At 40.9% G+C, this 27,341-nt stretch overlaps 3 protein-coding genes across 4 annotated transcripts; all 3 read left to right on the top strand.

The window, feature by feature from the left end:
* The first annotated feature begins 1,972 nt into the window (after nucleotides 1–1,972).
* mocos (molybdenum cofactor sulfurase) lies at nucleotides 1,973–8,807 on the top strand. The gene is made up of 15 exons (XM_041050389.1): nucleotides 1,973–2,228; nucleotides 2,315–2,404; nucleotides 2,517–2,583; nucleotides 2,691–3,335; nucleotides 3,452–3,528; nucleotides 3,640–3,839; nucleotides 3,951–4,067; nucleotides 4,153–4,533; nucleotides 4,643–4,805; nucleotides 4,929–5,016; nucleotides 5,396–5,520; nucleotides 6,720–6,822; nucleotides 6,969–7,110; nucleotides 7,207–7,311; nucleotides 7,435–8,807. The coding sequence occupies exons 1-15, from the start codon at nucleotides 2,117–2,119 to the stop codon at nucleotides 7,537–7,539; spliced, it is 2,520 nt and encodes an 839-aa protein (XP_040906323.1). The 5' UTR covers nucleotides 1,973–2,116; the 3' UTR covers nucleotides 7,540–8,807.
* A 361-nt stretch (nucleotides 8,808–9,168) lies between these two features.
* si:ch211-117n7.7 (uncharacterized protein LOC751622 homolog) lies at nucleotides 9,169–13,792 on the top strand. 2 transcript variants are annotated; one of them, XM_041050390.1, is made up of 13 exons: nucleotides 9,169–9,369; nucleotides 10,527–10,642; nucleotides 10,747–10,852; nucleotides 11,000–11,119; nucleotides 11,273–11,303; nucleotides 11,407–11,452; nucleotides 11,763–11,892; nucleotides 11,985–12,022; nucleotides 12,117–12,196; nucleotides 12,303–12,385; nucleotides 12,521–12,599; nucleotides 12,745–12,866; nucleotides 12,996–13,792. In XM_041050390.1, exons 1-13 carry the CDS (start codon nucleotides 9,278–9,280, stop codon nucleotides 13,015–13,017), a joined length of 1,065 nt encoding a protein of 354 aa, XP_040906324.1. In that variant the 5' UTR covers nucleotides 9,169–9,277; the 3' UTR covers nucleotides 13,018–13,792. The 2 variants fall into 2 exon arrangements, with proteins under 2 accessions (XP_040906324.1, XP_040906325.1); XM_041050391.1 differs by lacking the exon at nucleotides 9,169–9,369 and adding an exon at nucleotides 9,439–10,021.
* A 1,131-nt stretch (nucleotides 13,793–14,923) lies between these two features.
* tm9sf3 (transmembrane 9 superfamily member 3) lies at nucleotides 14,924–26,811 on the top strand. Its single transcript, XM_041049482.1, has 15 exons — nucleotides 14,924–15,095; nucleotides 16,184–16,379; nucleotides 16,536–16,658; nucleotides 18,751–18,911; nucleotides 19,055–19,132; nucleotides 19,506–19,637; nucleotides 19,814–19,980; nucleotides 20,758–20,852; nucleotides 20,974–21,104; nucleotides 21,937–22,076; nucleotides 22,804–22,872; nucleotides 22,961–23,107; nucleotides 23,391–23,474; nucleotides 23,585–23,661; nucleotides 25,142–26,811. The coding sequence occupies exons 1-15, from the start codon at nucleotides 15,006–15,008 to the stop codon at nucleotides 25,207–25,209; spliced, it is 1,758 nt and encodes a 585-aa protein (XP_040905416.1). The 5' UTR covers nucleotides 14,924–15,005; the 3' UTR covers nucleotides 25,210–26,811.
* The last annotated feature ends 530 nt before the right edge of the window (nucleotides 26,812–27,341 follow it).

The following is a 27,341-nucleotide window of genomic DNA, read 5'->3' as shown; positions in this document are numbered from 1 at the left end:
CTCTTGCCTAATTCTCCCTGTCACAGCCACCAAAGAGGCGTTCCTCCACACGGAGATCCACAAGCTGAAGAGGCCTGAGGGCAGGGCAAAGAGGCTCTTCGCCTGGACAGCGTCCAGCATAGATAGAGCAAGCTACAGTTACAGCGACCACAACAGAAAATCGGGAAGGTCTAGCCTTTTGCAGTCATCACAAACACACACAGAGACACTGAAGAGAAGCTTTGTTAACCGATGTTGCTCTGTGACTAACAACACTGCATGACTGCTGTGTTCTTCATTAGATTTTCAGAGAGCTTCCTGCCTGCACAGGGCCGGATTTTCTCTAAAAATAAATCTCCCTGTATGAAATCGGTGCTTTGTACAAGCAACCCGACTAATTGAGGGCTAGGAAGGACAATGTGGTGTTTGAGTTATTTAGTGATGTTAAGCACAATGTCTTCGTGGGGTGCTTCTCCCCCCTCAGTGCCTCTGCCCTCCCCCACACCAAGCCCCTCTGCCCTCGTAATGAGGCCATACTGGATACAATACAGCCCTTCTGCACAGAAAAATGTATTCAGCTGAGCTTCAAAATTGTGAAGGAAATGAATCAGTGAAGCATAAGTGGCATATTTAATTACTATTCAGTGCGTTGCACGGAGACAATGACGGCTGCTGTGAGCCTCATGGCTGTCTATCAGACATCTACGCAGGGCAAATTACATTCACTTCTCAACTAGGATTTCAATACAACTTCCAAGTTATATTTCTATGATTAAAAGGACTGAGTGTCCTCATGAGAACAGAAAGATGAAGATAATCCTTTGAAGTTTGGGAATTTTTGCCTTTCTTCATTTTTTAAGGGACTTTTTCAGGGTTAACATTCAGCCATGTTAGGATCTGAGGTTATGGAATGAAGTCCAGAAAACTATAGTAAAACTTGTACAGCAGTGAGGCTTTATGTGCCTCACTGCTCCAAACAGAATCAGAACCACAACAAAGCCATCAAAAGCAGTCAAGGGCACGGCATCTGACCAAGTATGTGACAGTTATTTCAATCCTTTCAGGGCCCATGAGATGATCAGGCATTTCACGCCAATCACTTGTGACTAATTTCCTCTCCTTCATGTACCTTGTGTGTCAATGAGATTAAAGAATCAGGGATTACATGTAATGGGATTACTGAGACTTGTGGGTGTACTCTGTTACCCAAAGCAAAGTAGATTTCAAATTGAAAAATGAAAAGAAATAGAGTCATAGCTGCACTAATTTTACCTAAATTGAAAAAATGGTAGAAGGATAAATGTGATAAACACTTTTTTTTTTTTCATCAGTATCTGACCTGAGCTTTAATAACACAGCTGATCAGGTAGCCTCACATAGAGTAATCATTACACTGGAATAATGTAACCTAATCAAAGCTTTTTGAATACCAACTGTTTTTATGTCATTTACTCCTTCATGTGCCTTGTATGTCGATGAGGATAAGACCTGGGGATTATATGTAGTGTGATTATATTGTAGTGTGATTCCTGTGAAGTGATTACTGAGACTTGATGGTGTCATCAGTTACAGTTACTAAACGCAATGTGGGTTTCACGTTTCTTGGAAGGAACATACATAGATATATATTGGACAGTATTGCACTGTGTGTGCAACCAATTCATATTAGAAGCATGTGTAGTATATGTAGATCATCTCACCAACATTTTAAAATCACTTTTTTATGTCCTTTTTCGTGTGTTGTTCAGCTCAGTATTTAGATCAAACTTTGAGGGGGGAGGAGACAGTGTCACGTGACTGCACATTTATTACAAGTTTATTTATTAGGTTTATTTATTTACTATTGACCAATTTGCTTTGTGGTTTCTCACCAGCTCAGTGTCAACTTCGACACACACACACACACATAGAAAAACTCAACTGAACGGAAGTCAGTGACTGAGTTATTGTTTACATGGCTGTGTAAAGGTCCTACCAGCGAACAGTGGGTCTTCAGAGCATAAAACGCCTCTGATCATGGGACTTAGACCCCTGAAAATGTCATTGAGTGCGGAACCGTGGTTGTGTGTGTTGAAATGCCTGTAAGCACAGCAGTCCTGCGGTGTGCTCCGTAGCTCTCCTCAGCGGAAAGCGATCGATGGATTTCCAAAAACTTTGCACTTTTGAAACTTTCCAGCGGGTCTGGAGTCGCTACGGTTATGGGGGAAACTTGCGAGACGTGATCGAGCAGGAGTTCACACGGATTAAAGGTAATGATTGTGTTCAGTCATGAGCAGAAGTGACAGGATAGTGGTCGCTGGTTGACCGCTAATGTCTGCTCTGTGATTGTAAACAGGAATAACATATCTGGATCATGCAGCAGCTACTCTGTACCCTGAGTCTCTGGTCAGGGACTACAGCTCGGACATTTCAAGGAACTTATACGGTGAGAGAAGTCACATTAAGAACCTATTGAGTGTTATTTTTATGTGGCTGTTTATTTTTCATTTTCAACCATAAAATGTAAAGCGTTTAAGTACTGTTATTTTTCCCAACAGGTAACCCTCACAGCCATAATCCCAGCAGCAGATTGACACATGACACCGTGGAGAGGGTCAGATACAGGTGAAGACTGTTCACGTCCTCAGAAGCCTTTATAATGGGGTCCTGTGAGTCCTTTGAATGGTACTTTGCTGGTTCAAATGAGTAAAAAACAGAACATTTTCTTACAGGGTATTGCAGCATTTTAACACCACCCCTGAGGAGTACTCTGTGATTTTCACTTCTGGTTGTACAGCTGCTCTCAAATTAGTGGCCGAGAGCTTTCCCTGGAGGCCGCAGACAGAGAGCGAAGCGGGGAGTCGCTTCTGCTACCTCACCGACAGCCATACCTCTGTGGTTGGCATGACAGGAGTGACTTCTGGCCAGGGGGTAGTTGCACTGCCTGTCTCGCCGCAGGAGGTGGAAAACAGGGCAAAAGATGAGGCTCAAGGTGAAGATGTTATTTGCCAGACGCCGCACTTGTTCTGCTACCCAGCACAGAGCAACTTCTCTGGGAGGAAGTATCCCCTTAGCCATGTGAAAGGCATCCAGGCGAGACGCCTTTACCCAGCGTGTGACCACAAAGGCCACTGGTTTGTGCTGCTCGACGCTGCCTCTCATGTCAGCTGTTCCCCTTTAAACCTACAGCACTGCCCTGCTGATTTCATTCCCATCTCCTTCTACAAGATGTTTGGCTTCCCTACAGGGCTGGGGGCACTTCTTGTCCGTAACGACGCAGCAGGCATACTAAAAAAGACTTATTTTGGAGGAGGCACAGCAGCAGCTTACCTTTCTGGAGAAGATTATTATGTGCATTCAGCAAACATTTCTGACAGGTAAAGTACTGTACAAGCCTGCCAAATCCTAGATGTTCTCTGAGCTCACAGTTGTTGTATAGCTCCTGCATCCTTATTCAAAAATGCAATGCTTTCCTCCTCCCTTCCACCCTCAGATTTGAAGATGGGACTGTCTCTTTCTTGGACATCATAGCTCTAAATCACAGTTTTGAAGCTCTTTACAAGATCACAGGTACTGTAACAAAGCATAGAAAAACATTAAAATCCCCATTTAATAGCATACCATTTAATAATCTGCTTCAGGTTAACAGCATCCCTGTTTTTTATCCCTTACTACCTTCAGGGGGCATGCACAACATCCAACAGCACACGTTTGGTTTGGCACGCTACACTTACATGCTGCTGTCAAGTCTTTGCCATGGCAACGGGCAACCAGTGGCTCAGATATACACCGAAGGGCAGTTTGAGAGTCCAAGCACACAGGGTGCAATCCTAAACTTCAACCTCATGGATTCTCATGGAAAGATAATTGGATATTCTCAGGTACATTCAAGAAATAGGACTTTTTTCTTTTTTCATACCAGCTTCATTACAGCATGTTTAAACAAAGGCAGTGCATAGGCATATTATAACAGTTCCTCTGTTTGTCCTCAGGTGGACAGAATGGCCAGCCTGTACAATATACACATGCGCACAGGCTGCTTCTGCAACACCGGGGCCTGTCAGTCCTTCCTCGGGATCACCAATCAGCAGATGAAGAGAAACCTGCAGGTGGGAGATCAAGGAAAAGGAAAAATGTCACAGTCTGTTAAGGGCATGAATGGGTGAAATACAACGTCGTCTTTTTCTCTTGAAGGCTGGCCATGTCTGCGGAGACAGCATTGACCTGGTGGACGGCCAGCCGACCGGATCTGTCCGCGTGTCCTTTGGCTACATGTCAACATTTGAAGACTGTCAAAAGTTCCTGAGCTTTGTTGCAGAGTGTTTCGTAGAGAAACCAGTCACGGTGGACCAAGTGAAACTAGAGAAGCTAAGAGCGACCGCAGCAGAATCCCAGGGCTCAAATGAGGATTCTACTATCAAAATGACTAATGGAGAAATACATCAAGCAGATGAGACGAAGCCCACAGAGGCATCACTGAAGGGATTTGGACACACAGACTCAAACAGCCATGGGGGGGCTTATTCTCTCACCGACATCTACATATATCCCATCAAATCGTGTGGAGCATATGAGGTTTGAGCACGACGCAACTTTATCTTTCCATCACGTTTTTCTGTCCCCGTCTCTCCTGTTTCTTTCCCTCTGTCTGTTTTGATTTGACTGTGTGCTGTTCTTCATGCAGGTCCACGACTGGCCAGTGGGACCGCTGGGTTTGCTATATGACAGAGGCTGGATGGTGGTGAATGGAAACGGCGTGTGCCTGAGTCAGAAGAGAGAGGCGCGTTTATGCCTCATTCGCCCACAAGTCCACCTGCCCTCAAACAAATTGCTCCTGCGGGCGTCAGGTCTGTCAGCAGTTCGCTGAAAATAAACACACCGCTTAGCCAAACCAAATTTCAGTTAGTAATTTTTTTCTGTTATATTTTCTCTTTGTTGAGGATTGTTTTTTTTTTTCCATTGCCCTGCAGGGATGGATACCATTTCTGTTCCTTTAGAAAGCAGCCCTCAAAAGCACACAAGCTATCCGGTGTGTCAGAGTAAAGTTTGTGGTGACAGGTGAGTCGGCAATGTTAAAACACCTGAAAGTAGCAGCTGCAGGGAATACTGTCACACATATCATTTGTTCCATATTTCTCGCTCATATCAATGCATTCTTTCACTCCAGTGTTCCTGACAGTACCTTTGTACGGCGGACATTATGAGGCCTCGCTCTCTCAATTTCATTCAAAACTCCTGTTTTTTAATAGAAAAACAAACAATGAGCAAGAGCTGATATTAATGTCTTCTGACAGATACCCGCATGACGAGTCACAGGATGAAAAAAACTGTTCATCCTGTGATTCTTGGATTAGATGTTGCACCAAACAGTAAGCAGCATCAAACTCTGTAGATTTCCCCCAGGGCCTCCTGAATATAATCCTCCTCCTTCCCCCAGGGTGGAGACTGTCGACTGTGGGGACGAGGCTGCATTGTGGCTTTCAGACTTCCTTGGACAGCCATGCCGACTGATAAGACAAAGTCCTTATTTCACCCGAGACATGAAGAAGAAGCCAAGCGGAGGTATATTTTAGCACTTTACCTGCTCTGTCTGGCTCTTCTTTCTTCACCCTGGGTTTATCCGTTGTACTGTACAAGGTCACATTTCTTTCAAACCCTACCTTGTTATTGTGGCCTTCACCTTGTATTCCTTCCTGCTGGTAACTTGGAATTTAGAAATGCCATCTTTTTCTGCTTTTGCAAGATACTCTATTTAAAGGAGCAATTTCTATTTAAAATATTCAAAAATGAACTAAGATTCTCAGCAGAAAGTGAAGAAATAATAAGTTTTGACGTTATGTCAAATACGTGTATGTATTGTAATAATGCTCCTGCTCTAGCTGCTCTGTTAATGGCCTGGAACATAACACGCAGCATGCTCTCATGCACTCTCTGAATGACGGATACACAGATTGGGCCAGTAAAATCTTTATTGATTTTTTTTGATGGTCCACTGACCCACCAATACAGCAGTGCACCAGGATTTGTCCCCACTGTGCCCAGTAGCCAGTCCAACCATGACACAGCGGAAGGGGGGTGGGGGGTGGCGGGACCCTTTAAGAGCAATAGTTTATTATGCAAAAGAAAATAAAAAATTCAGACTGAGGTCGGGTGATGATTATGGGTCATTATATACGTGGAAAGATTATTACTCAACTCAATAATTTTGAAAAATAATTTTTTAAAATTAAAGATATACCTACATAGGAGCAACTATAATACCTGATTGTGACTGAGAGTGCGTGGAAACTATTAGGAAGCAAGCTGAAAAGTTGAAACAGCTCTAAATGGCTAAAATAGATAACTGCAAGTAATGGATAAATGGTTACAACAGTAAAATAACTTAGTTTGAATTCAGACTTGACCAAACCAACTTAACACTAGTTCAAATGTATGAGAACAGTGTTCACAGTATTCACTTTTAAATCATTAATAGCAAAAATAATACCCATTTTATCATATTCAGAGCCTTTCCAGGACTTCTTGTTGGCTCAAAATGTACATGTTGTGAGAAACTCACCCTTAATTCATGTATGTTAAATTGTGAGTTCACATTTTAATCAGTATTGATAAACTTACTAAACTCACACATGTTCCATCCTCTGTATTTACAGCAGAACCTCAGTTTGTTGGCTCTTCAGAGATGCACATTGTTCAAACCAGAATGTTTTTCTCTGAAATCAAATAAATCACTGGAGTAATATAAAGTCTTTCTCTCCTAGCTGCCTCCTCCTCTTCCTCGTCCCTCTCCCTGGTGAATGAAGCTCAGTATCTTATGATCAACCGTGCCAGTGTGGAGCTCATTCAGAAACAAATGAGCAGCAGGTTTGAACACATAATGTGTTATTAGAAATATTCAGTGCGCCAGTGAAAAACATCACGATGCATTGACGCCCGTACATTTACATTACAGTGGATAATTTACACAGGGTGGTTAACTAACATGCAATTTCCACATTCCTTTCTCTCAGGCAGGACTATTCTGAGGGCGATCAGCTGCTTGACACACAGAATGTCATTAGCCGCTTCCGAGCCAATTTAGTCATCACTGGAGTAGAACCATTTGAAGAAGATAATTGGTCACACTTGATTATTGGCACCACTCGATTCGTGGTGAGCTGACGCTTTGAGATAAATGATGAAATCTTCAAATGCATTAAAAGCGGATTTCTCAAAAATGAATGTGCTCCCTGTGTGATTAAACCAAAGGTTGCAGGTCAGTGTGGAAGATGCCAGATGGTTGGAGTAGACCAGGATACTGGGACCAAAACAAAAGAGCCGCTAATGTCCCTGACTGCTTACCGCGACGGGAAGGTCAGTCAGAAACAATTACTTCTCCTAGCTGTTATGTATGTGTGAAGAGTGGTAGTGGTGGGCATGTGATATGCATGTGTGTGAAAAGAACAATCACTTTGCCTGTTATTTTGTGGATTTTAGGTGACTTTTGGTGTCTACCTGACCCATCAGCTACCAAAGGATTCCCCTACAGGCAGTGTTCTCTCTGTTGGCTCCCTCGTACAGCCAAAGATACACAGTCCTTGAAGTGGTCATTTGCATCAACATCAACTTATTTATTTTGGGTGACATCTTTGGTCCTAAGCAGTCAGTTCTGCACTGCATGTCCTGAAGATCACCTGTAAATACACTGTGGGGAGTTTAAATAGATGCTACTCTTTTCTTTGTCTGTGTAGCCCTGGTGGGTTCTGTCCTCTCAAGTGTCCTTTTCATACAAGGGCATTGAGATTTTATTCTATTCAAGTCTGTTTTGATGGGAAAATAATGAGATTTTATTCCCCATGGTTATGTTCTTAAAATGTGTGCAGTAAAATAGATGTGAAGTATTAATTGCTTGACAGAATTATCATTTGAATGTGTAACTGTTATTTTAGCCAAAACATGTCAGGCTTGATGCTTTAATCACTGTTCATGTTAATCTCCCAGACAGTTCTTCCACTGTTTTTTCCCATGGAGGTTTATGTTGCTATTTATTCCAAACACAACAACACCGTTACTGCTGCCAGAAATCTGAAACACATTGTAATAAATAATAATACTGTACTGAAAAAAAAAACAACCTACCAGACACTCAGTGCTTAGAATATACTCCCAACATGGTGCTGAACTGGACGTAATATTTTCTGCCAGAGTCTAATTATTTGAAATATAAGATAGAAAACAGTAAGGTTAGACATCTCGGCCACCAGTAATTATATGCTCAGAGTGACATGCTTGTACATAAAGTATGTATGTGCTCAATTGATCTGTTAATGTCTGGGAGTAAGTAAAATTGGTGCTATGTAGATTTTGTGCTGCTAATTGCATATTTGACAGTATGTGTGTGGCCTTTTATAAAGGCATTCCAAAAGAAGTTGAACTAAGTATATAGACAGATGACAGATTAAAGGAAATTCCTATGTAAAGTGTCTCATTTGGTATTTGAATGATGGTGGTCGACAGCGCTGTGTAACACATCACTCCAAAATCTCAATTTGGTTTAGATCTGGTGACTTCATAGGCCATCGGATATGAGTCACATAATTTTCATACTCATCAACCCCTTCAGTGAGTCATTTACTCTGGTTTTTCCTTTAATAGATCACTCAATTCTACCTCTTACCAGAGCACACACTCCTGTGCTGGTAACTCAGTGATGTCTTACTTTCTTTTGTTATTTGTATGTGTGTTATATTTACTCATATTTAATGATCAACATTTAATGGAACAAACTGAATAGTTTTCATGAACTTGTAAAATACATGATTTTTAAAAATTAAATAAAATTTTATTTCAGTATTAAAACAGTTGGCCTACATAATGTAGGCCAACATACATTTATGGGTATGTACAGTGTATGCCTCAATAATGTAGGCTACATTAATCACTACATAAACAGGCTACATAAATTATTCTATAATGTAATTTATATAATAAAACATCCATTTGAATTGCATGGCAAGAGACTGATTTTTGTGTCACACAAGTGTCATTGCCAGACCAGTTCAAAAACACGTCAGGTTTCTGGATAAGATCAGGAATATGGACTGTTAGTGAACCGTGCGGTGTTTAAGGTGGCGTCACGTGCGACATCCATTGTGCACTGTAATGAACCTATGTGTAGCAGTGCTACCTTAAAAATCCCCGGTCCCTCCTCTTCCTCGCGATTAAACTGTACTTTGATCAAAGTTTTTTTTTAGCCACCAACGAAGTGTCAGAAAAACTGCTTGACTGCTCCAGACGTTTGAGCATACGATTTATTTTACTTAGCTACTGACGTTACACGATGAAGAGAAGGGTCGTTAAACAGAGTGATTCATCTTCCGGGGTCAGAGAGGCTCAGAGGACGGACAGAGTCCGGAGGAAGGAGGGGACGTCGTGAGTTAACTAGCTTACTCCAGTCAGTTGTTAGCATAGTTGTGGCGGGGCAGTGTGTATGAGTGTGTTACTTGTGTAGTCATAGACTGTTGCAATACTTCGTTGAGGGCTACTTGACATTTTAGTTGGTTGAATTACATCACACTGCAGTTGTGTATGCATTAAAGTTCTGATAGGAGCTTTTTGACATCTTCTTGAAAATATTTGGATGTGAATATTAAAGTATTAACTCTGGACAGATGAGTCGACAGTCTGATGGCTGCTGGAATAAACGACCTCCTTTATGTTTCCCCTCGAGCAGTGTGGAGAAATCAGTCTTCCACTAAAAGGGCTCTTGTGGCTGATTAGAGTGTTAATGGAGGGGGTGGGATGTATTGTCCATTAATTGGCAATAGTCTGACTAGCATCCTCTTTTCTGCTGTTGCCTTCAGGGAATCAAGACTGACTCCAACGACCGCCTGCCAACCTTATTAGATTATTCAATTCTTCTCTTCCATATTAATGTTTCCTTATTAATGCTGCAACCACAGACTGGTAAGACATGTGCGGAGCGGCTCTGTACATGCCAATGGGCCTGAGTGTGCATTCACGTGTAGCCTGCATCTGCTGCTATGGTTTCACATCCCCTTCAATGGCAGCTGCTATCTAGGGGGTGAGAGCAGTCCTGTTTTTGTTTTTGTTTTTTGTTTTTTTGCAGCTACAGGTGGTTCTTTTTACACCACTCAGCAACTTTGTCCGCCACACCCTCATCCTCCTCCATGCTTTCCTGGTGCACCTCATAATTGCTGGGTCATCCAAAAAACGAATGAAACAAAAGAGCCGAAGTTAGAGCCAAAGTCAGGTGTAAAGGGGATGAAGAGGAGATCTGGGAGGGAAACTCCAGGGATGGCTACGCTGATTTTCTGTTGTGACACTTTTTCATATTGGACAGGTGTTGATTAGGGAGTTTGAGCTGATCTGGCTCTGGACAGCCAGATCAGCTTACCATAAATCAATAATAACTACTGTTAAATCAACAGATGGTGATGCATAGTCCTCTGAACAGCGTTAATCAGTCTATTGTGGTCTGTTCTTGTTTGGCTGAGTTATAAAACTTACAATACAGTAATCATAATCAGTAGTCACATTGTTTTATCTCTCTCTCTGCCTGTTTTCAGATCCCGAAGGTGGCTGAAAAGAGGTTTATTGGCCCTCTTTGTTGTCTTCGTTTTGGTGCCTTTCTCACTGAGAATACTCCCAGAATTAATCCAGCACCTTGTTTACACTCACAGAAGTAAGTGAATACCCTGTTTGCCTCTTGCAAGTGATGTAAATCCTCAGGGTGATCACACAAAAAGGGCCCACCTCTCTCTCTCTTTTTTTTTATCCTGTTTGTAGTCAGGGTGCCATTCTTTATTGACCTCAGCCGACCTGCTGATCTCTCCCTTAATCACACCATCAACATGTACTTAACATCAGAGGAAGGAATCTCCCTTGGTGTTTGGTGAATATAAGCCAAGTTCAACTTTTTTTTTTCTTTCTTTTCCTTACATAGGTAGAACAAGGCTAAGAGACAAAGACAGTACCTGTTTTTAATGATCTAATTACCAGCTGTGTCTCTAAACTGATGTACTGTTTTGAACTGTTCAAGGCACACTGTCCCTGAAAGTCAGTGGAAAGAGGCGCAAGGGAAGGACCTGGCATGGTACCAGAACACTTTAAGCGATGGAAATCCAGTTTTCATATATCTTCATGGGAACACAGGCTCAAGGTATGATAAATAATGCATTTGTATTATAGCTGGCACCTGAAGAAGCACAGAGTAGAACCACCACACCGTTAGACATATTTGTTCTTCTTTTTTTTTGTTTTGGAGGAACACCAGTTTATTGGCTCTTGTGTTGTTTGTTAATCATTCCAACAGGGCGGCCACTCATCGGGTGGGAGTGGCAAAAGTGAGTGATCACCTAGCACAAACATTCATTTTTTGACAGTCTAATAAAGACATGAAAGTCTCAGTAACCATTCTGATGACAAATAAGTGTTATGTGTCAACAGGTATTGAGTGCACTTGGTTACCATGTTCTGGTGCCTGACTACAGAGGTTGGTGCAAATGAAGAAATCACTCTTCTTTTAAACATGTTTTCCATCTCTATGCTTCTTTCCCTTCATATTGTTTCTAATACACAGTCTTCTCACATTTATTTAATATCATTTCCAGCCATACGGTCACTGTAGAGTAATGCGGTTGTGCTTGGTGAGTTGTTTGTTTTATGCAGTTAAAAGACATCAGTTCAACTTTAGGTCAGTATCGAGAGCAGGTTTTCCCTCTGAGTGACTGCCACCTTGTGGCAGAGTAGAGCAGCTCTGTGATCAGCGGGTGAGCAGTAGTTGAAATGAGAATCTATGGCAGGGTTTGGAGATTCCACTGGGGAGCCGACTGAGGCCGGTCTGACCACTGATGCCCTCTACATATACAACTGGGTCAAAGCACGCAGTGGAAACAGCCTGGTCGTCGTATGGGGACACTCTCTTGGAACGGGGTGAGTAGGAAAAGACTCCCAGATTCAAATGATTGTCAACAATTCAAATTAAGCAAAAAATTGAAGATGTTGCCTTTCATACCTCTGTGCAGAGTGACCACTAACACTGCAGTAAAACTGAATGAGCAAGGTAGGTTTTGCTACCAGTGAAATCTGGCAAATAGAAAAAAAACAGGAAGTAATTCCAGCATCTAAAAATGGCAACTATTTTCTCTTATTTTCAGGTGTGGTTTTTGATGGTGTGATCCTGGAGGGTGCATTCAACAGTGCTCGACAGAAGATTACAGTTCATCCTTTTACTTGGGTAGACTCATCAAACTAACTACTTTTGGTATTGGATTTGTTCATTTCATGTGGCTGCTACGACATAACACATAACCTTCCAATGTTTTATTTCATCCTGTTTAAAGTATTACTGGAAATTTCCAGGCACTGGGTACCTTTTCCCAGAGCCATGGGAAGAAAACAAGGTTGTCTTTCCTTCTGAAGAAAAGTAAGTTTAAATCAAATCCAACATACTCACGCAACAGTCACTACTGGCTGATGCATAATATAAAACATTGATCAGCTAATAATATTGTAACTACCACTAAAATCCAATGATGTAATGTCTTGTCTTGTTCTGCAGTTTGAAGAAAATGAGAAGCCCCATACTTTTCCTTCATTCAGAGGACGATCACTTAGTTCCCGTTCCCTTTGTTCAGCAGGTATTACTGGCACAGAAAGCTGTTTTTCGTCTAATACAATTTAAATTGAAGCAGTAGTTTCCTTATGGCTATACCTGATTAGGTGTGTTCTCTAGGAAACTTTTTGTTTTAGGAGAACTGATCTTTCTTTGCCTCTCTGTCCTAGATGTATGAGGTAGCAGTGAGTGCCCAGAATGCAGAGAGAGTCAAGCTGGTGTTGTTTGACGGTTCTCTGGGGTATCTGCACAACGGCTTATATAGAGACCCCCATCTGCCCGACATCATAAAGTGAGAAAATATTTTACTGTTAATGCTTAAAGTGATTATAATCCGGCTTGGCAACTCTCTGTCTGTTAAATGGTCTGTTTTATTGCTAGAACATGAATATCTCATCATGTCACTTTTTGTCCTCCGCAGGAAGTTTGTGCAGTCGCTGTAAAGTGGGAAAGACAACAGATGACTGATACGGAAAAACCGTGTTTCATTTCAAATGGAGTGCACTGATTTGTTTTCAATGTTTGGCTTTGTCTTTACTGCTGCATATGCGTTGCATAAAGATGTGATCCAGAATGTTTGTGTTGAACATGTGTTATTTTAAGGACTAACAGCATCCTTAAAATAACAGCTGGTGGGTGGTTAAATTTGTTTTTAAATCAGTTACGTTTGTTAACTTTATCATATCTGTCAGTGGTAATTTGTTGTGACTTAACAGATCCAGAAATAACATTTCCAATTTAAAGAAGTATCAGGATGAGACATCACTACAGCAGGTGCCTTCTACTTGGTGTTGTTGTGTGCTGATAATTCTCATCCATAATAATAGATAATCAGTTTGTTAATCTAAGGGTTCAGATGTCTAGATGTCTGTAACATTACAGACTAACACAAGGAGAACAGCTCTGAAGCGTTTGTCCTCTGACTTTGTCATCACATCAAATTTTTAAAATTCTTACTTCTGTCTGTTCAGCCATAGAATATATTGTTCATTCACATAAGTTTAAAGAATCTCAGTTCATATGTTTTTGCAGTTCATCACAATAAATATGACACCCCCTGTCAACCAGCAGTTCATCAGGTGTCTGTCTTGTATTTAGTGGTACGTGACAACTTAATTGTCTCATTTGAAAAACATTGGAGGAGAAATCGACATTGTAGAGTTAACATGACACTACTTTAAAGTCCCCCCACATCCCCTCCCCCAGGTTCTTCTGTGAACCAGAATTAAAAGATTTTTGAGGAAACCTACAGAGTAGTTGCACTCACTTGCTTCAGAATTTGATAATGTTAGAAACTGACAAAGCTGTGATCTCTTTTCTCTCTTTTCCTGTGCTGCAAAGTCTAATATTAATTTACATTTCTTCCTCTCTAAATTGTAATATAATGTAGCCTACTATTTTCACTGTTTCTCTACAAATGAAACTGAAGAAAAGAGGCTGGATCTTTCAATAAGGCCTTCTAACTTAATTTACACGTTTATATATTGTATACTTTTGTCAAACTGAGTTTTTTATCTGACTTTTTATTTAACTATCTCATTAGAATTCCAATTTCAGGGTCTGAACTTTTGTAGATGTCGAATGACATTTTAAGCCCAGGGACGTGTATAGAGATGATGAATCTGTCTCCCTTTTAAGACAAACTTTGACCACTATTGTCCCACTTTGTTTGTGATATCTTGAAAAAGAAATAAGAAAGACGGAACTACCGCCGTAGATACAAAGCTGTCATAAAATGACCATGCGCCATTTTTATTACATTTGAATGTTTGTGATAAGGGAAGTATAACTTTATTAATGACTTACAAACTGAAGCCTTCATAGGTTTCTGGCAAGGGTAAATTTGATTTCTGTGTTTTCTAAATAGTCATCTGTCAACTGGACTTTTAAATTCGATGTCTTAACCTGTGGTATGAGTTATAAGCATTATCCTCAGGGCAAAATGAAATGCAATCCTTGCAGAAAACGAAGGGCTGTGGTCGCTGTGAAGGCTTTAAACTGCACATGTCAATGCAGTAAAAGTGAGATATTGTTCAGGAAACTTTGGGCCCATTCGGAGGCCTCGTCGGACAGTGAATAGGGCCATTTGTGGTGCGCGGGGATCTTGTTTCATGCACCAGCTCTGTCAGACCTGAGGTGAAGCTCCAGTCTTGGCAGTCGGATGACGTGGCTGAAGGTTGCGGACGATGCGCCGACAGAGTTTCTCTATTCACCATTTGAGCCATCGCTTTCCACGCTGAGTGTGGGGTTTGAGCCACGTGACTAAATTCAGCCAATCCACCGTGCGTACGGTGAGTGCTCGTGAAACGCTTACGCCATATGCGTAAGAGAGCATCCCTAAAAATTGCCTCTGTCATACAACCAGGAAGAAGGTGGGATAGCCCTGCAAAGCTAACATCCCCAATCTTTCTGCATACTTTCACCGAAAATAATGGGATCTTCCAGGTGGAAGGTGGCAGCGACGGTGTTTCTCGCTATAGTAGGCTTATTACTTGTCGACGCAGATGAGCATGAACACACGGTAAGACAGCTTTTGAGAGGCCGATTGAAAAAGGGGGAGCCTTGAAAATAATGGACGTTTGTGCTCTGTGTAACCTGCTAACTGTAGCTGCGACGGCTAGCTGCACACGAGAACACAGAATTACAGACATGACACAGTGCGAGGCTGGGCCTGCCGTGTTATTAATCGATACTTGGTGAGCTTTCGAACATAGGGGCATTCAATTAGCAAGCTAACTTGTCACCACTTATCGGCCTAAGTGCTTATGGCTAACGATTGCCTGCTAGCTTGTTAGCACGTCTTCCACACTGGTCTTCACAAGCTTTCCTTGAGCACCGGCGGAAACTGCTCTGAAGTTAGACTCGGTAGCGGTAGTTAGCTGTTTAACAAATTCAAAACCACTAGCATGTTGAACACGTAAACCCGCTAGCCTCCAGGAAATCCTTACAAAAACTATTCCCCCGAAGTCAGAAACGCGGTGGTTGTTTCATTAGCCAGCGTTACATTGTGCCGAAACACCGGTTAAACGCCAGGGCCTCCCGGTGTTTCTTCTGTCTTTTTCGCTTTTGTCAGAGCCAGACGGTCCAGTTACACCTGGTTAACAAGTTAATAAGCTGTGTAGCACCGTGTTCTTCACACAGTCCAGCTGTCTTACGCGTGAAAGCAGTTAAATTAGCTGAAACGGATAACGTGATAGCACTGAAGTTAACTTCTTTGACTGAAAGCAAACATACTGTAGCTAACGTATATCACTTTTTATAGTGTTACGCTGACGCAGTGATAACTAAGACTGTTACATGGTGATATATTTGCATGAATTTGAATGCGATATCGCACTTTCTACCAATCAGTTTGAATGGAAATATGATGACAACGTTAGTTTGAACGAAAGTCATCTGTTAAACCCCAGTGTCTAAATCTAATGTTTCAGTGACTGTGTCTTTACTAATGTGAGTGTGAATATGTACTGAAAGTTATTCACACGTGAAGACGTTTTCTTGAAGAATATCAAATACCTATACTGTGAAACCAGCAGGACTAGCAGAGCTGGTGTAACATTCCTGGACTTCACAACGAGAGAGTCACAATGAGAGTTTTTTCTATTGCAGTACACAGATAAGGAGGAGGTAGTTCTATGGATGAACACAGTTGGGCCTTACCACAACCGACAGGAGACATACAAGTACTTCTCTTTGCCCTTCTGTGCGGGCTCTAAGAAGACCATCAGTCATTACCATGAAACACTCGGTGAGGCTCTGCAGGGAGTGGAGCTGGAATTCAGCGGCCTAGACATAAAGTTCAAAGGTATTCTGCTGTTACACTGACTTTCACCTGTTGAGCACATATAAACTGAGGGATGGACTGTTATTCAGTTGTCTCTGAGTATCTGAATGCCTTCTTTTCAATACATCATATATGCCATATCTAACAAAGATGATGTTGTGTTTTTGTTTCTTGTAGAGGAAGTCATGCAGATGACATATTGTGAAATTGAGCTGGACAAAGCCAAACGGGATGCCTTTGTCTATGCTATAAAGAATCACTACTGGTACCAGATGTACATAGATGATCTGCCCATCTGGGGTAAGTGATGCTGCTTTCTTTTTAAAATAAAACCTCCTAGAAATTGCCATAGACTGAATACATGTCTGTGCTCTGAGTTGTCCTGTCATTTGGATTATTGCCGTCATATTTTTTGCCTCTGTTTATCTGTCTGAGTTACTTAATTGCTTATTAGATCGTTTGTTAATTCCAAACGGTTTGTGTTGACATTGGCGTCTTGTTTATCAGTCTGTTTGTCTTAATGTTGGAGAAGTTAAACGTTCTCACAGTTCGTATGAAAGGTGTCCCTTTATCTTTGGCCAACCTACTAAGGGTGTAACAATACACTATATCATGTATCAGATGGCTTACTCAAAAGCACTCAAGTCAGTACGTGTGGTGAATCAAACAGTTCAGCATGGTTTTGTTCAGAGTCAGTTGAACAATGAGGTGTTCTGGTTGACGAGCAGCTATCTTAAGTTTCTGTCATCTCATCTGGTTGTTGTGTTGTAGAGTTCTGTATACACTGTGTTGTGCACTGCTGAGAAACCACTCTGAGCAGATTAGATACAACTCCTGCTCAATAATAAAATCATAATCTTAGAATTACCTTAACATGCATTTCTAATGCACAATATAGGGCACTTCTTACTACTAATCAAACCTTGAATTCTATGACTAATTACACACCTGCAACCTACAGTAATGGTGCTTTTGCTTGTAGGAAAGAGCTCCCGATGCTGTTAGTATGATCGCTCACATACGTGGTGGTGGTTTGTACAATGGTGCCGCTCCTACAGTTGATCAAACATAACTGTTTAAGGTCCTGTTGAAGGTAGCGGGTGGGGCACTGGCATTTACACAGACAATTCTCCTTGTTATATGTTACACGCTTATGTCTTAACGACAATAAATAAATATAGACTTTGACCTCATGTCCGGTTTGCCAGCGTGGAAACTGAACAAGTGTGCTTCATTTATGAGACAATGACATGTTTAACTGGGGTTATTCACAGAAAATTTGGAGCTCAGCAGCTGCAGATCTCTAGAGCCGCTTTCACACGTGCACTGCAACCCTGAACTTTACTAGACATTACCCCTCAGACCTGTACGTGTGAATGTGAATGTCCGAATCAGTTAGACAGGGCATTAAACAGACTTCATTCCGTCATCTCCCTGGTACAAAGTCCGTATAATGTCCGATTTAGCGAACGTGTGCATAGAGCAGGTAATTGTCCGGAGAATTCACAGCGAGCATGTGTGTATTCTATCCGGCCTCCTGCACACTCTACACCCAGGCACCACCCCTTCCTTAAACTAAACTAAACAGGGTATTTCCCGGAGGTGTGTGCTACACGTGTGAAAGGGCAACTCCGGACATTGTCCAGAGTTCATCTGTGAAAACTGGCTTAGTTAATCACTTTCACTCTCTAAAACTGTTTCAGTAATAACTGAGGATTATAACCTTTTGAAGGTAGGATTTGTTGCAGGACTGCTGAGTTAGACTGCATTACTTTTAGCAAGGTGTACCTAATAAACTACCAACTGTGTGTATGTCAACCAAAATCTTTGCAGAGGATTTAGCTATTACCAGTGCCATAATAAGATATAGCAGGCAATTTGCTAGGCGAAAGCATATTTAGGTCTTTGTGGAACACCGTCTCATTAGTTACTCTTTCTTTTACTGGCCTCACATCTTCTGCGGTATGTGCTGCCACAAGAGAATAACATTAAATTTTTTATATCAATATTAAACTTATCTAATAAACACCACATATTGAAGAAACAGAAGGATTTTTTTTGAAGACCTAGAATAACAAGCAGCCAGTTGGGAACTGATTCACAATGACTGTTTTGCATCAAACTGATTTGCTCAGAGTTAAGAGATTTTTTTTTTACGGTGGCCAACAGGGACAAACTTTGACAGCAGCTGAAGCCTTAAGACTGAATATAACAGATGCATACAGATGATGCTGTTAACAGTGCAGCAAGTGACACATGATACACATCCTGATAATTTTATTTTATGTAACTGAAGTCTCAGTGTTTACACCTGTCCACATGGCCACTTCTCTAAGGACCAGATCTCTAATTTGATGCATGTTGATTGTTTTGTTGTTTTTTTTTTTTTAAGGTATTGTTGGTGAGGCAGATGAAAATGGAGAAGATCACTACCTGTGGACATACAAGAAACTGGAGATCGGCTTCAATGGCAACAGAATTGTTGATGTAAATCTGACCAGCGAAGGGAAAGTCAAACTCATGCCAAACACACGAATCGCACTGTCTTATTCTGTGAGTACTGAAGGATCCCTGCTGCTTTTTTCTTTTTATACGCTAAAGCTTATTTTATGTCTGTAATAAGGGTCTTTATGAATACAATATGTTGAATAAAAGAGAATGAGCACATTAGCCTAAATGCATCTTTCCCATCACAGGTGAAGTGGAAGAAGTCAGATGTGAAGTTTGAGGACAGATTCGACAAGTACCTCGACCCATCCTTCTTTCAGCACAGGGTGAGTTGAATAGTATACGTTCAGTTTTCAGAGATTTCAGCTTCATCATGTGATGACAAGAACGCCACTGGCGTGTTGTAACAGCACACTCATGTATGACCTTTCAGAAGGTACGAGTCGAGCCTTGTTCCGTGGTACATACAATTTAATTGGCCAACCTGGTAACTTTTGGCTGATTCTTTAACTATTGCTGCCATCATGGCAGGACTCCAGCTGGATGCTTTAAAGGAAGTTTGGCTGATTTTAAGAGGCTATATTTTAGAATCCAGCAGCTACTACAACCAGTGGATGAAAGTTTGTTTCCTGCCCTCGCTTACTCTAATTGTTCATTTTGTGATTTCTGTTTGTTGTTGTTGTTTTTTTTTTTTTTTAGATCCACTGGTTCTCCATCTTCAACTCCTTCATGATGGTCATTTTCTTGGTGGGTTTGGTGTCCATGATTCTAATGAGAACACTAAGAAAGGATTATGCCAGATACAGCAAAGAGGAGGAAATGGATGACATGGTACGTTTTTACTGACTTAGCAGTTTACTCGTGAGCACACCTGTTATTTTGGTGAATGCTGAGTTGGATCTAAGATTGAGATTGTTTGTCATTGAGTTTTATCAGATGATGGGTTTTGTCTTTTAATTGATCTTTTGTCCTGCTCATTTTCTCATTCTGTCTCTGTGTACCAACAGGACAGAGATCTGGGAGACGAATATGGGTGGAAACAGGTACATGGCGATGTGTTTCGGCCATCGAGCCATCCACTGATCTTCTCTTCGCTCATCGGCTCCGGCTGCCAGATCTTCTCTGTCTCCCTCATCGTCATCATCGTCGCTATGGTTGAGGATCTGTACACAGAGTGAGTAACTGGCAGCCAACTGCCTGGTTCTGACTTTCTGTTTTAGTTGTGGGGTGGGGTCAGATATTTTATCTCCTCTGAATTATTGTGTTGCCTAAGAGCAGTGTTCAAGTCATTTAGCTAAAAAACTTAATGTTGAGTTCTTAGAATCTCGGCATTTGAGTAATCTGTTATGTAAAACAGTTGAAAGCAAAACCTAAATGGACTCATAATCAGATTCAAGAGGATTCAGTTTTTTAAAAAAATACTGTCAAACCTTAACCTTATGTAAATGTTAAGAAGTATTATTTCTGCACAAATGGGAAAAGCACAGAATGTATGGGTCTTTAGAGGAAACGTAGGAAGGTAATGCTTTCATGAAGGCATAAATTGACTGTGTGTGTGTGTGAGTGTGGGCTTGGTTTTATATCTCAGTGGGGACTTAAACCTGAATGCACACAAACCCATAGGACTTCTGCTGCCGTGGGGGACAAAAATTGAAGTCCCCAGGGGCAGATGCTGCTTTTTCAAGATTAAGACTTGGTTTTAGGAGTCAAGTCAGGATTAGGTTCAGGTTAGGTGTGTTGTGTTGGTGCATGTGTTTTACTTTGGGTTATGTCAGTTAAAAATAAAGCTCTGTATTGAAATGTAGGTTAAAAACTTAAAATACGACGTGAGTCGGGGAAAACACTAGAAATATGAAACACCATTTTCAAGGGGCATACAGCCCAGACACAGAGGAAGAAATGAACTTCACTTTGCGCTGCTTGACTCATTTCATTTTTTTTTTCTTTGCAGGAGAGGATCCATGCTGAGCACAGCCATTTTTGTGTATGCTGCAACCTCCCCTGTCAATGGCTACTTTGGGGGAAGTTTGTACGCAAAACAAGGAGGTAATAAAAAAAAATGTCTGTGCGTCATATTCTCTCCGACTGCTTTCCTGGATATGGACTATTGGCTTAATGTGGACTTCATATCTCACATCACGCTGTTTGATTCGTTTCAATAATACAGGCAGAAGATGGATTAAACAAATGTTCATTGGCGCCTTCATGATCCCAGCCATGGTGTGCGGGACTGCTTTCTTTATCAACTTCATCGCTATCTACTACCACGCCTCCAGAGCCATCCCATTTGGCACCATGGTGGGTCTGACACAGCAACACCTCCCTTAAAAAACACAGTTATGAACAACATCCTCTGAATCAACCGCTTCCACTTTAAGTGTGTGGTTGTGCTGCACTGTGGTCGAAGTGATATGATGTTGAGTAATCAGTCATGGAGCTGATAGATAAGCAGTGAGTGCAGAAAGTCTTCAGTCTCAAGTGTTTAAGATGAATCTCATTGAGCTTGAAGATACGTTTCTCCCTGCTAAGTTAAGCTACTTTAAAAAAAAAAAAAAGATGCTTTATGCAAAGTTCACATATACTTTCTCAACAATGTCCTGACTGACTCCAGAACTGTTCAGTGTCTTAATTACAAACAGCTGTTTGTTGGCTTGACACAACGCTCGAGAGCTGTTTTGCATCTATCTGCACAGCGTAAGATCAATCATAACTGTCAAGGAAGTATCTTGAAATCATACCATGAAAAAGCCATATTCCAACTGTATCAGCCAAACTTATTATTTTAAGAGGTTGGGAAAAAATCTGAGGCAGTTTTAATTTGTTCTGGCCAAACCTCAAGGTCATCTGATAATAACCATGAGCCTGTCTGAGCATTAGTGTTTTTGGCATTTTTACCTCTGGATCAGACAATGAGCACTAACTACGAAAATCTGTGATTCAGGAGATCCACTGTGTCTCAGAACTGTTTCAAATGTTTGTTAAATGTCATTGAGGTATTAAAAACATTCCTGGGACACAGTCAGAGGACAATTGAGATAAATGAAGGGGGATCTGAAAACCCACTGGATGTTGACTGTAAACACAAAGCCCCAAACTGAATATTAATCATTTTTGTTTGTCCTTTCTACAGGTTGCAGTTTGCTGTATCTGCTTCTTTGTCATTCTGCCGCTGAACCTCGTGGGAACAATTTTGGGGAGGAACCTTTCAGGCCAGCCAAACTTCCCCTGCCGAGTGAACGCTGTGCCGCGACCCATCCCCGAGAAGAAATGGTAGGTGTGGTTCAAACTGAGGCAGGGTCAGTTTAGTCTCTGGGTACAGAAAACTTTTAGGAATTTGTCTTGGTGACACTGGAGCAGAGTTGGAGACAGTTGAAAGTCTTATGATACATTCACACTGACAGTTAAAACATTATTGCTCATTGACAACATATATTGTGCAAAAAATAAAAACGCAATGATATGAAGCAGGAAAAAAAAAGATTTTTTCAAGATAAATAAATTAGTCACACTGCTTAAAAAACATTGATTAAGCATCTATTTTCTGGTGTTTTAAAATGTTATGGCAACCATTGTATTTTATTGTTGCAGAGGGAAATGTAATGACTGATCAGAGGGCAGTGGGGGGAGTTGTTCTTAATGCATGAAATGAGTCCAGACTGTTGTAGGGCCTGTGTTAGACGTTAGGTCTGAAGCAGAAAGTGGTTGTGCTGTCTGCACAGAGTCTTCGGGTAATGAAAAATAGCAAAGCAATAAGTTGTGAGTGTATTATATAACATTTACAACCTGCTGCCAAGAACTGTCGCCAGCTGCCAGCAGGAAATGGTAGATGTGACTTAAGGCCACTGTTGGACTTTGCTTGAATTTCCAATCTATGTCTACCTTTTCTTTTTTCCCTCTCCTAACACAATAAGCCATGTATCCCTGCCCTGAAGGGGGGGTGGGGTCTGACGTCGAGATATACAATCATATTTATACGTTGAATCTTGTGATCGCTCAGGTTCATGGAGCCCGCTGTCATCGTCTGCCTCGGAGGAATCCTTCCATTTGGCTCCATTTTCATTGAAATGTAAGTCTGTGCAGAGATACTAGTGGATTTGTTTGGTGATGTTTACAGACCTGGTGACACGTTTACGTTTACTGTCCTCATTCTTCAGGTACTTCATCTTCACATCTTTTTGGGCCTACAAAATCTACTACGTGTACGGCTTCATGATGCTGGTCCTGGTTATCCTGTGCATCGTGACTGTGTGTGTCACCATCGTGTGTACGTACTTCCTGCTCAACGCTGAGGATTACAGATGGTGAGTGTATCTGGGTTTTTCGCAATACACTGATGACTTTTTTCAAACAGATCTTGCAAATATCAGCCTTGAAGTTAATTAATCGTCATTGCAGCAACTTTTTGAGGATGTTTACATGAATATAAGTATGTATCTTAGTCCCTTATCATGAGCTGAGAGAATAATTTATGATTAAAATAGCAACAGTGATTGGAAAAAGTGACCTGTGTTATTGACTGAGCCTTAAACTGTGACTGACTGTAGGTTTTTTGTTTTTTTTTTTTTGCTTCTCCCTCTTGTTCAGGCAATGGACAAGCTTCCTCTCCGCTGCATCCACGGCTGTTTATGTTTACATGTACTCCTTTTACTACTATTTCTTCAAAACTAAGTGAGTTTTTGTCTTCCTTAACATCATACCCACATGAAATAGAAAGTAGAAAGTTCGTAGAATCAAAGAAAATCATTTCTCACATGCTGTTGTACGCGGATGTGTTTCAGGATGTACGGCCTGTTCCAGACGTCCTTCTACTTTGGTTACATGGCTGTGTTCAGCACTGCCCTAGGAATCATGTGCGGTGAGTCCGTGATCTGATTTAAATTCTGCAGGACTGCTGTGAACTTAAGAAAGAAGAACTTTGAGGAGTAATAGTCGCAGAATTCAGCGTTTATAAGCTCTAGATTTAGTCAAAAACTGTTGTAGTACAGGAGATATGTGTATACGGCCACAACATCATCTGCCACTTAGATTTTTTTAGTGACAAAATAATGTGGAAAACATTCTGGCAATCACTCTGGCAGTATTTTGGTATAGTTTTCGAACAACTGAGCTTGATTCAGAGACGTTTGAATATACTTATCCTGTTAGTGTTACAAGTCAGAGTCACTCTGTTCATGAGGAAGTGTTCTTTAGTGAGATTAGATCATGTGCATAATCGACAACCCCCAAAATGCCATGTAAAGTTCCCTGTTCAGCTCAGGTTGTGGGCAGGTTTCATTCACTAAAAGTGTCACCAAAGAGAAGCAAAAGAAGAAAAAAACATTACAAATGTAAACGCTAGTTGTCATAAGGGACCCAAAACCATTAAAAAAATATGAATACAGGTGCCATCATTAGAGCAGCACAGTGCTGTGACAGAGATAAAGAGAGAATGGTTTGTCATGAAGTAAAAAAAAAAGTCATGGAGATTAAGACAATATTAAACAGGTGATGTTACTCTGGTATTATAAGGATGGACAGTGATGTAACTACCTGTACACAAAGCTCTTAACCAGCTGTATAAAGTATATGTTTTCAACGCCACCATGTTTATAATAGGGGCCAGCAGAGTATTCATTTTTCCTGTGGGGATTTATTGTAACATATTTAAATTTCAAATTACATACCAAATAGATGGTAGATGGTTTTTCAGCTCTTTCATCCAGAGCACTTTACAATTTGCCTCTCGTTTACCCATTCACACACCGACGTTTTTTTTTTTTTCATTGATCCTCGCTGATCGATTTAGAAAAAATCCTCTGCCTCCTGAGTCAAAGCCAGACAAGTTCAGACAAATGTTTTCCCCATGTGGAGAAAGACTGGACTGTCTGTCCATAAGTCCTGCAACAGTCACTCGTACGTGCCACTGAAGAATGATTATGTACATACAAGTGGTTCTTGCTTGACACCCGTTATCTTCATAGGGCAGCATTTAAGGCATTTTTCCCCACGTTCTTCACCTTTAAGTGCACCTATGTAGACTCTTCTTCATTAGCTGCAAGGCAAACTCATTCTTCACCTTGAAGACTGATGAGCCACGGCTGTCGCCCATGTACCTTAAATCACGTTTTGTGGAGCTTTCTCTAACCTGCACTAGCTACTACATGCTGCCTTCTGGGTTTGTCGGACGTCTGACTGCTCATTTTGTGGACGTAGGATGTGCTTTTCCCTGCTCGCCTTCAGCGAATTCTTTCAGCAGTCATCATTTTGTCCTTTGATGGATTTCCCTGCAAAGTGAGAGCAGAGTGTGAGTTGCCAGTCCACCTGAAAGACACTCACAGAGCACATTTGTCTTCTAGGTGCCGTCGGATACATGGGAACAAGTGCCTTTGTGAGGAAGATCTACACAAATGTGAAAATTGACTAAGAAGCAAAGCAGCAACACAGGGATATTAATGGATTTGCCTACGACGGCAGGCACAAGTCATTCTTTATTACTTTTCTTTCTTGCAAAGAGATTGTGAGAATCTCACTTTGTACAATGTAGTTTTTTTCCATTTTCTGAATGAATTTCAACGCCGCAACTCAAAGTGAACAGGAGCAAATCTGCGGAAGAAATATCAAACACAAGGTTCCTTTTTTATCAGTTGCTTTCAAACAAATGTTGGGGCAGATGTTTAAGGCTGACACGGCTTCTCTTTTCCAACCCAGTCCCACCCGAGACCAGAGAACAGAAATGTTTATTGATGGAATAGTGTAGCTCTCTTCAGTGAAGAGGCCTAAGTGTATTGAAAGCCTTTGTTCTATTGTGTCAGAATATTGGAGAGTTGGGTTTGTGCCCATGTTCTGACTTGATTTCTATTTTGTATTCTTGAAATCACTCGAGATATCGTTACTACACAGTACAGTAGTTTGTTCAGATCTACTTCCACTGCAAAATGATATGAAAAGCTGTCGTCACTTGAAAATCATTCCCCCCATTTTGACGATTAATTCCCTGTTACAGTAGCAATCCATCCAGTTGATGATTTTAGTCCTGCTGTAGTTTACTGTACAGATGAGGACAGAGGGACTGATCGATGGTTGAGGTACAGAAAGACCCGATTTTTAAATGGATGTTTGACGTGATCCCCGTTTAGTCTTATGTTTTCTTAATGTTTGGGTTTGAATGAAGTCTTCTTGTAAAGATAATATATGGATGGGGGGGAGGGAGTGTATATAACCGTAATGTACCTTTAGATGTAGATCCCAAATGTATTTTCGTTGTACAGATTTACTACAGGGTGTTTCTTTTTTTTTTTTTAATGAATCATTCAGTTAAAATTAAAAAACAAAAAAAAATTATATTTTGTTTTTTTTCTTTGTTTGGTGCTTGGGGTGGGGCTGGTGGCGCTGTTACATCTTGCCTGAAATTGCATGAAGTTTTCACCAAACCATCTGATCATCAAATTTTCACTTCACTCACCGTTGTCATTTTCTTCTAATTCTTTTTTTTTTTTTTCTTCTTCTCTGATTTCAAAACTCTCCTCAGTCTCAAAATGTAATGGTACATTTTGATGACCGGTGGGACTGCTTATGGACACTCTCCTCATTTTGATTTGATTTCATATATTATTTAAAGCTTTAAAAGGCTCTACATCTTCTGGTAAGCCATTTTCCCTTCATGTTATTTCTTTTGCCTAACCTGAAACATCATTTGTGAATGTCAGAAGGAATGAGGCAATTGCTTTGTTTCTGTAAACATACTGTACAAAGTGAAGTTTATGTACACTTAAGACTAGATGTTTTCATAACCACACACAGTGCTGCAGAGTGTTTCAACTGCTTTTTTCCCCCCCATTTTGTGTAAATACAGTACGTACCCTACTTGTATGAAAAGTGGCAATGCCTTTTTTTTTCTAACTTCCAGTTCTCCCCCACTGAAGTTGATTTTGGCACCTCATGTTGTGTACCAATGTCTGATTAGACATTTTGAACCTGCATATTAACTTGCTGTAAAAAGAGAAAATAAACATGTTTATGTACAGGGGTTATTAAGTGTGGTTTGGACTTTGAGGGTAAATATTTTTGAATTGGTTTATTAGATAAGCTCATAAAAACTGTACTGTAGGTGTGTGTTACAGTCAAGACCATACAGTAGTACAGTTCAGTGTTCATCGTTCTTTTTGGCTGGACCGTAACAGCTGGGCCAACCCTTTAACGTCAACATCAGCGTAGCTCATTCTACATTTATAACAAGCTGAGCAGATTATCCTGTAACAAATTGATCAGAATTTGTGGGGGTCACTAGGTTTAATTGCGAAATGATCACTAAGGGCAGTGAAATTTGGGCACAACCATAGAAAGAACGGCTCTCGCCAAGAATGACTCTATTTCCTTTGTTCATACCAAAGAGCCATTAAAAAGAATGGGACTGTTTGTGAATGTAACATCAACATCATTATGAAGAGTCTCACGGGGCGCTGATGTAATTAATCAGTGTGGAAAATGAATAAAACAGTGCAGAGTCAGCTGACTTAGCCTGAGCCTCTGCTGAAAATACAAAGACCACTACACCAC

The sequence above is a fragment of the Toxotes jaculatrix genome, chromosome 11 (assembly GCF_017976425.1).
Source record: "Toxotes jaculatrix isolate fToxJac2 chromosome 11, fToxJac2.pri, whole genome shotgun sequence".
NCBI lineage: Eukaryota > Metazoa > Chordata > Actinopteri > Toxotidae > Toxotes > Toxotes jaculatrix.
Note: the sequence above shows the minus strand (reverse complement) of the source record. Positions and strands in the feature narration are given on the sequence as shown.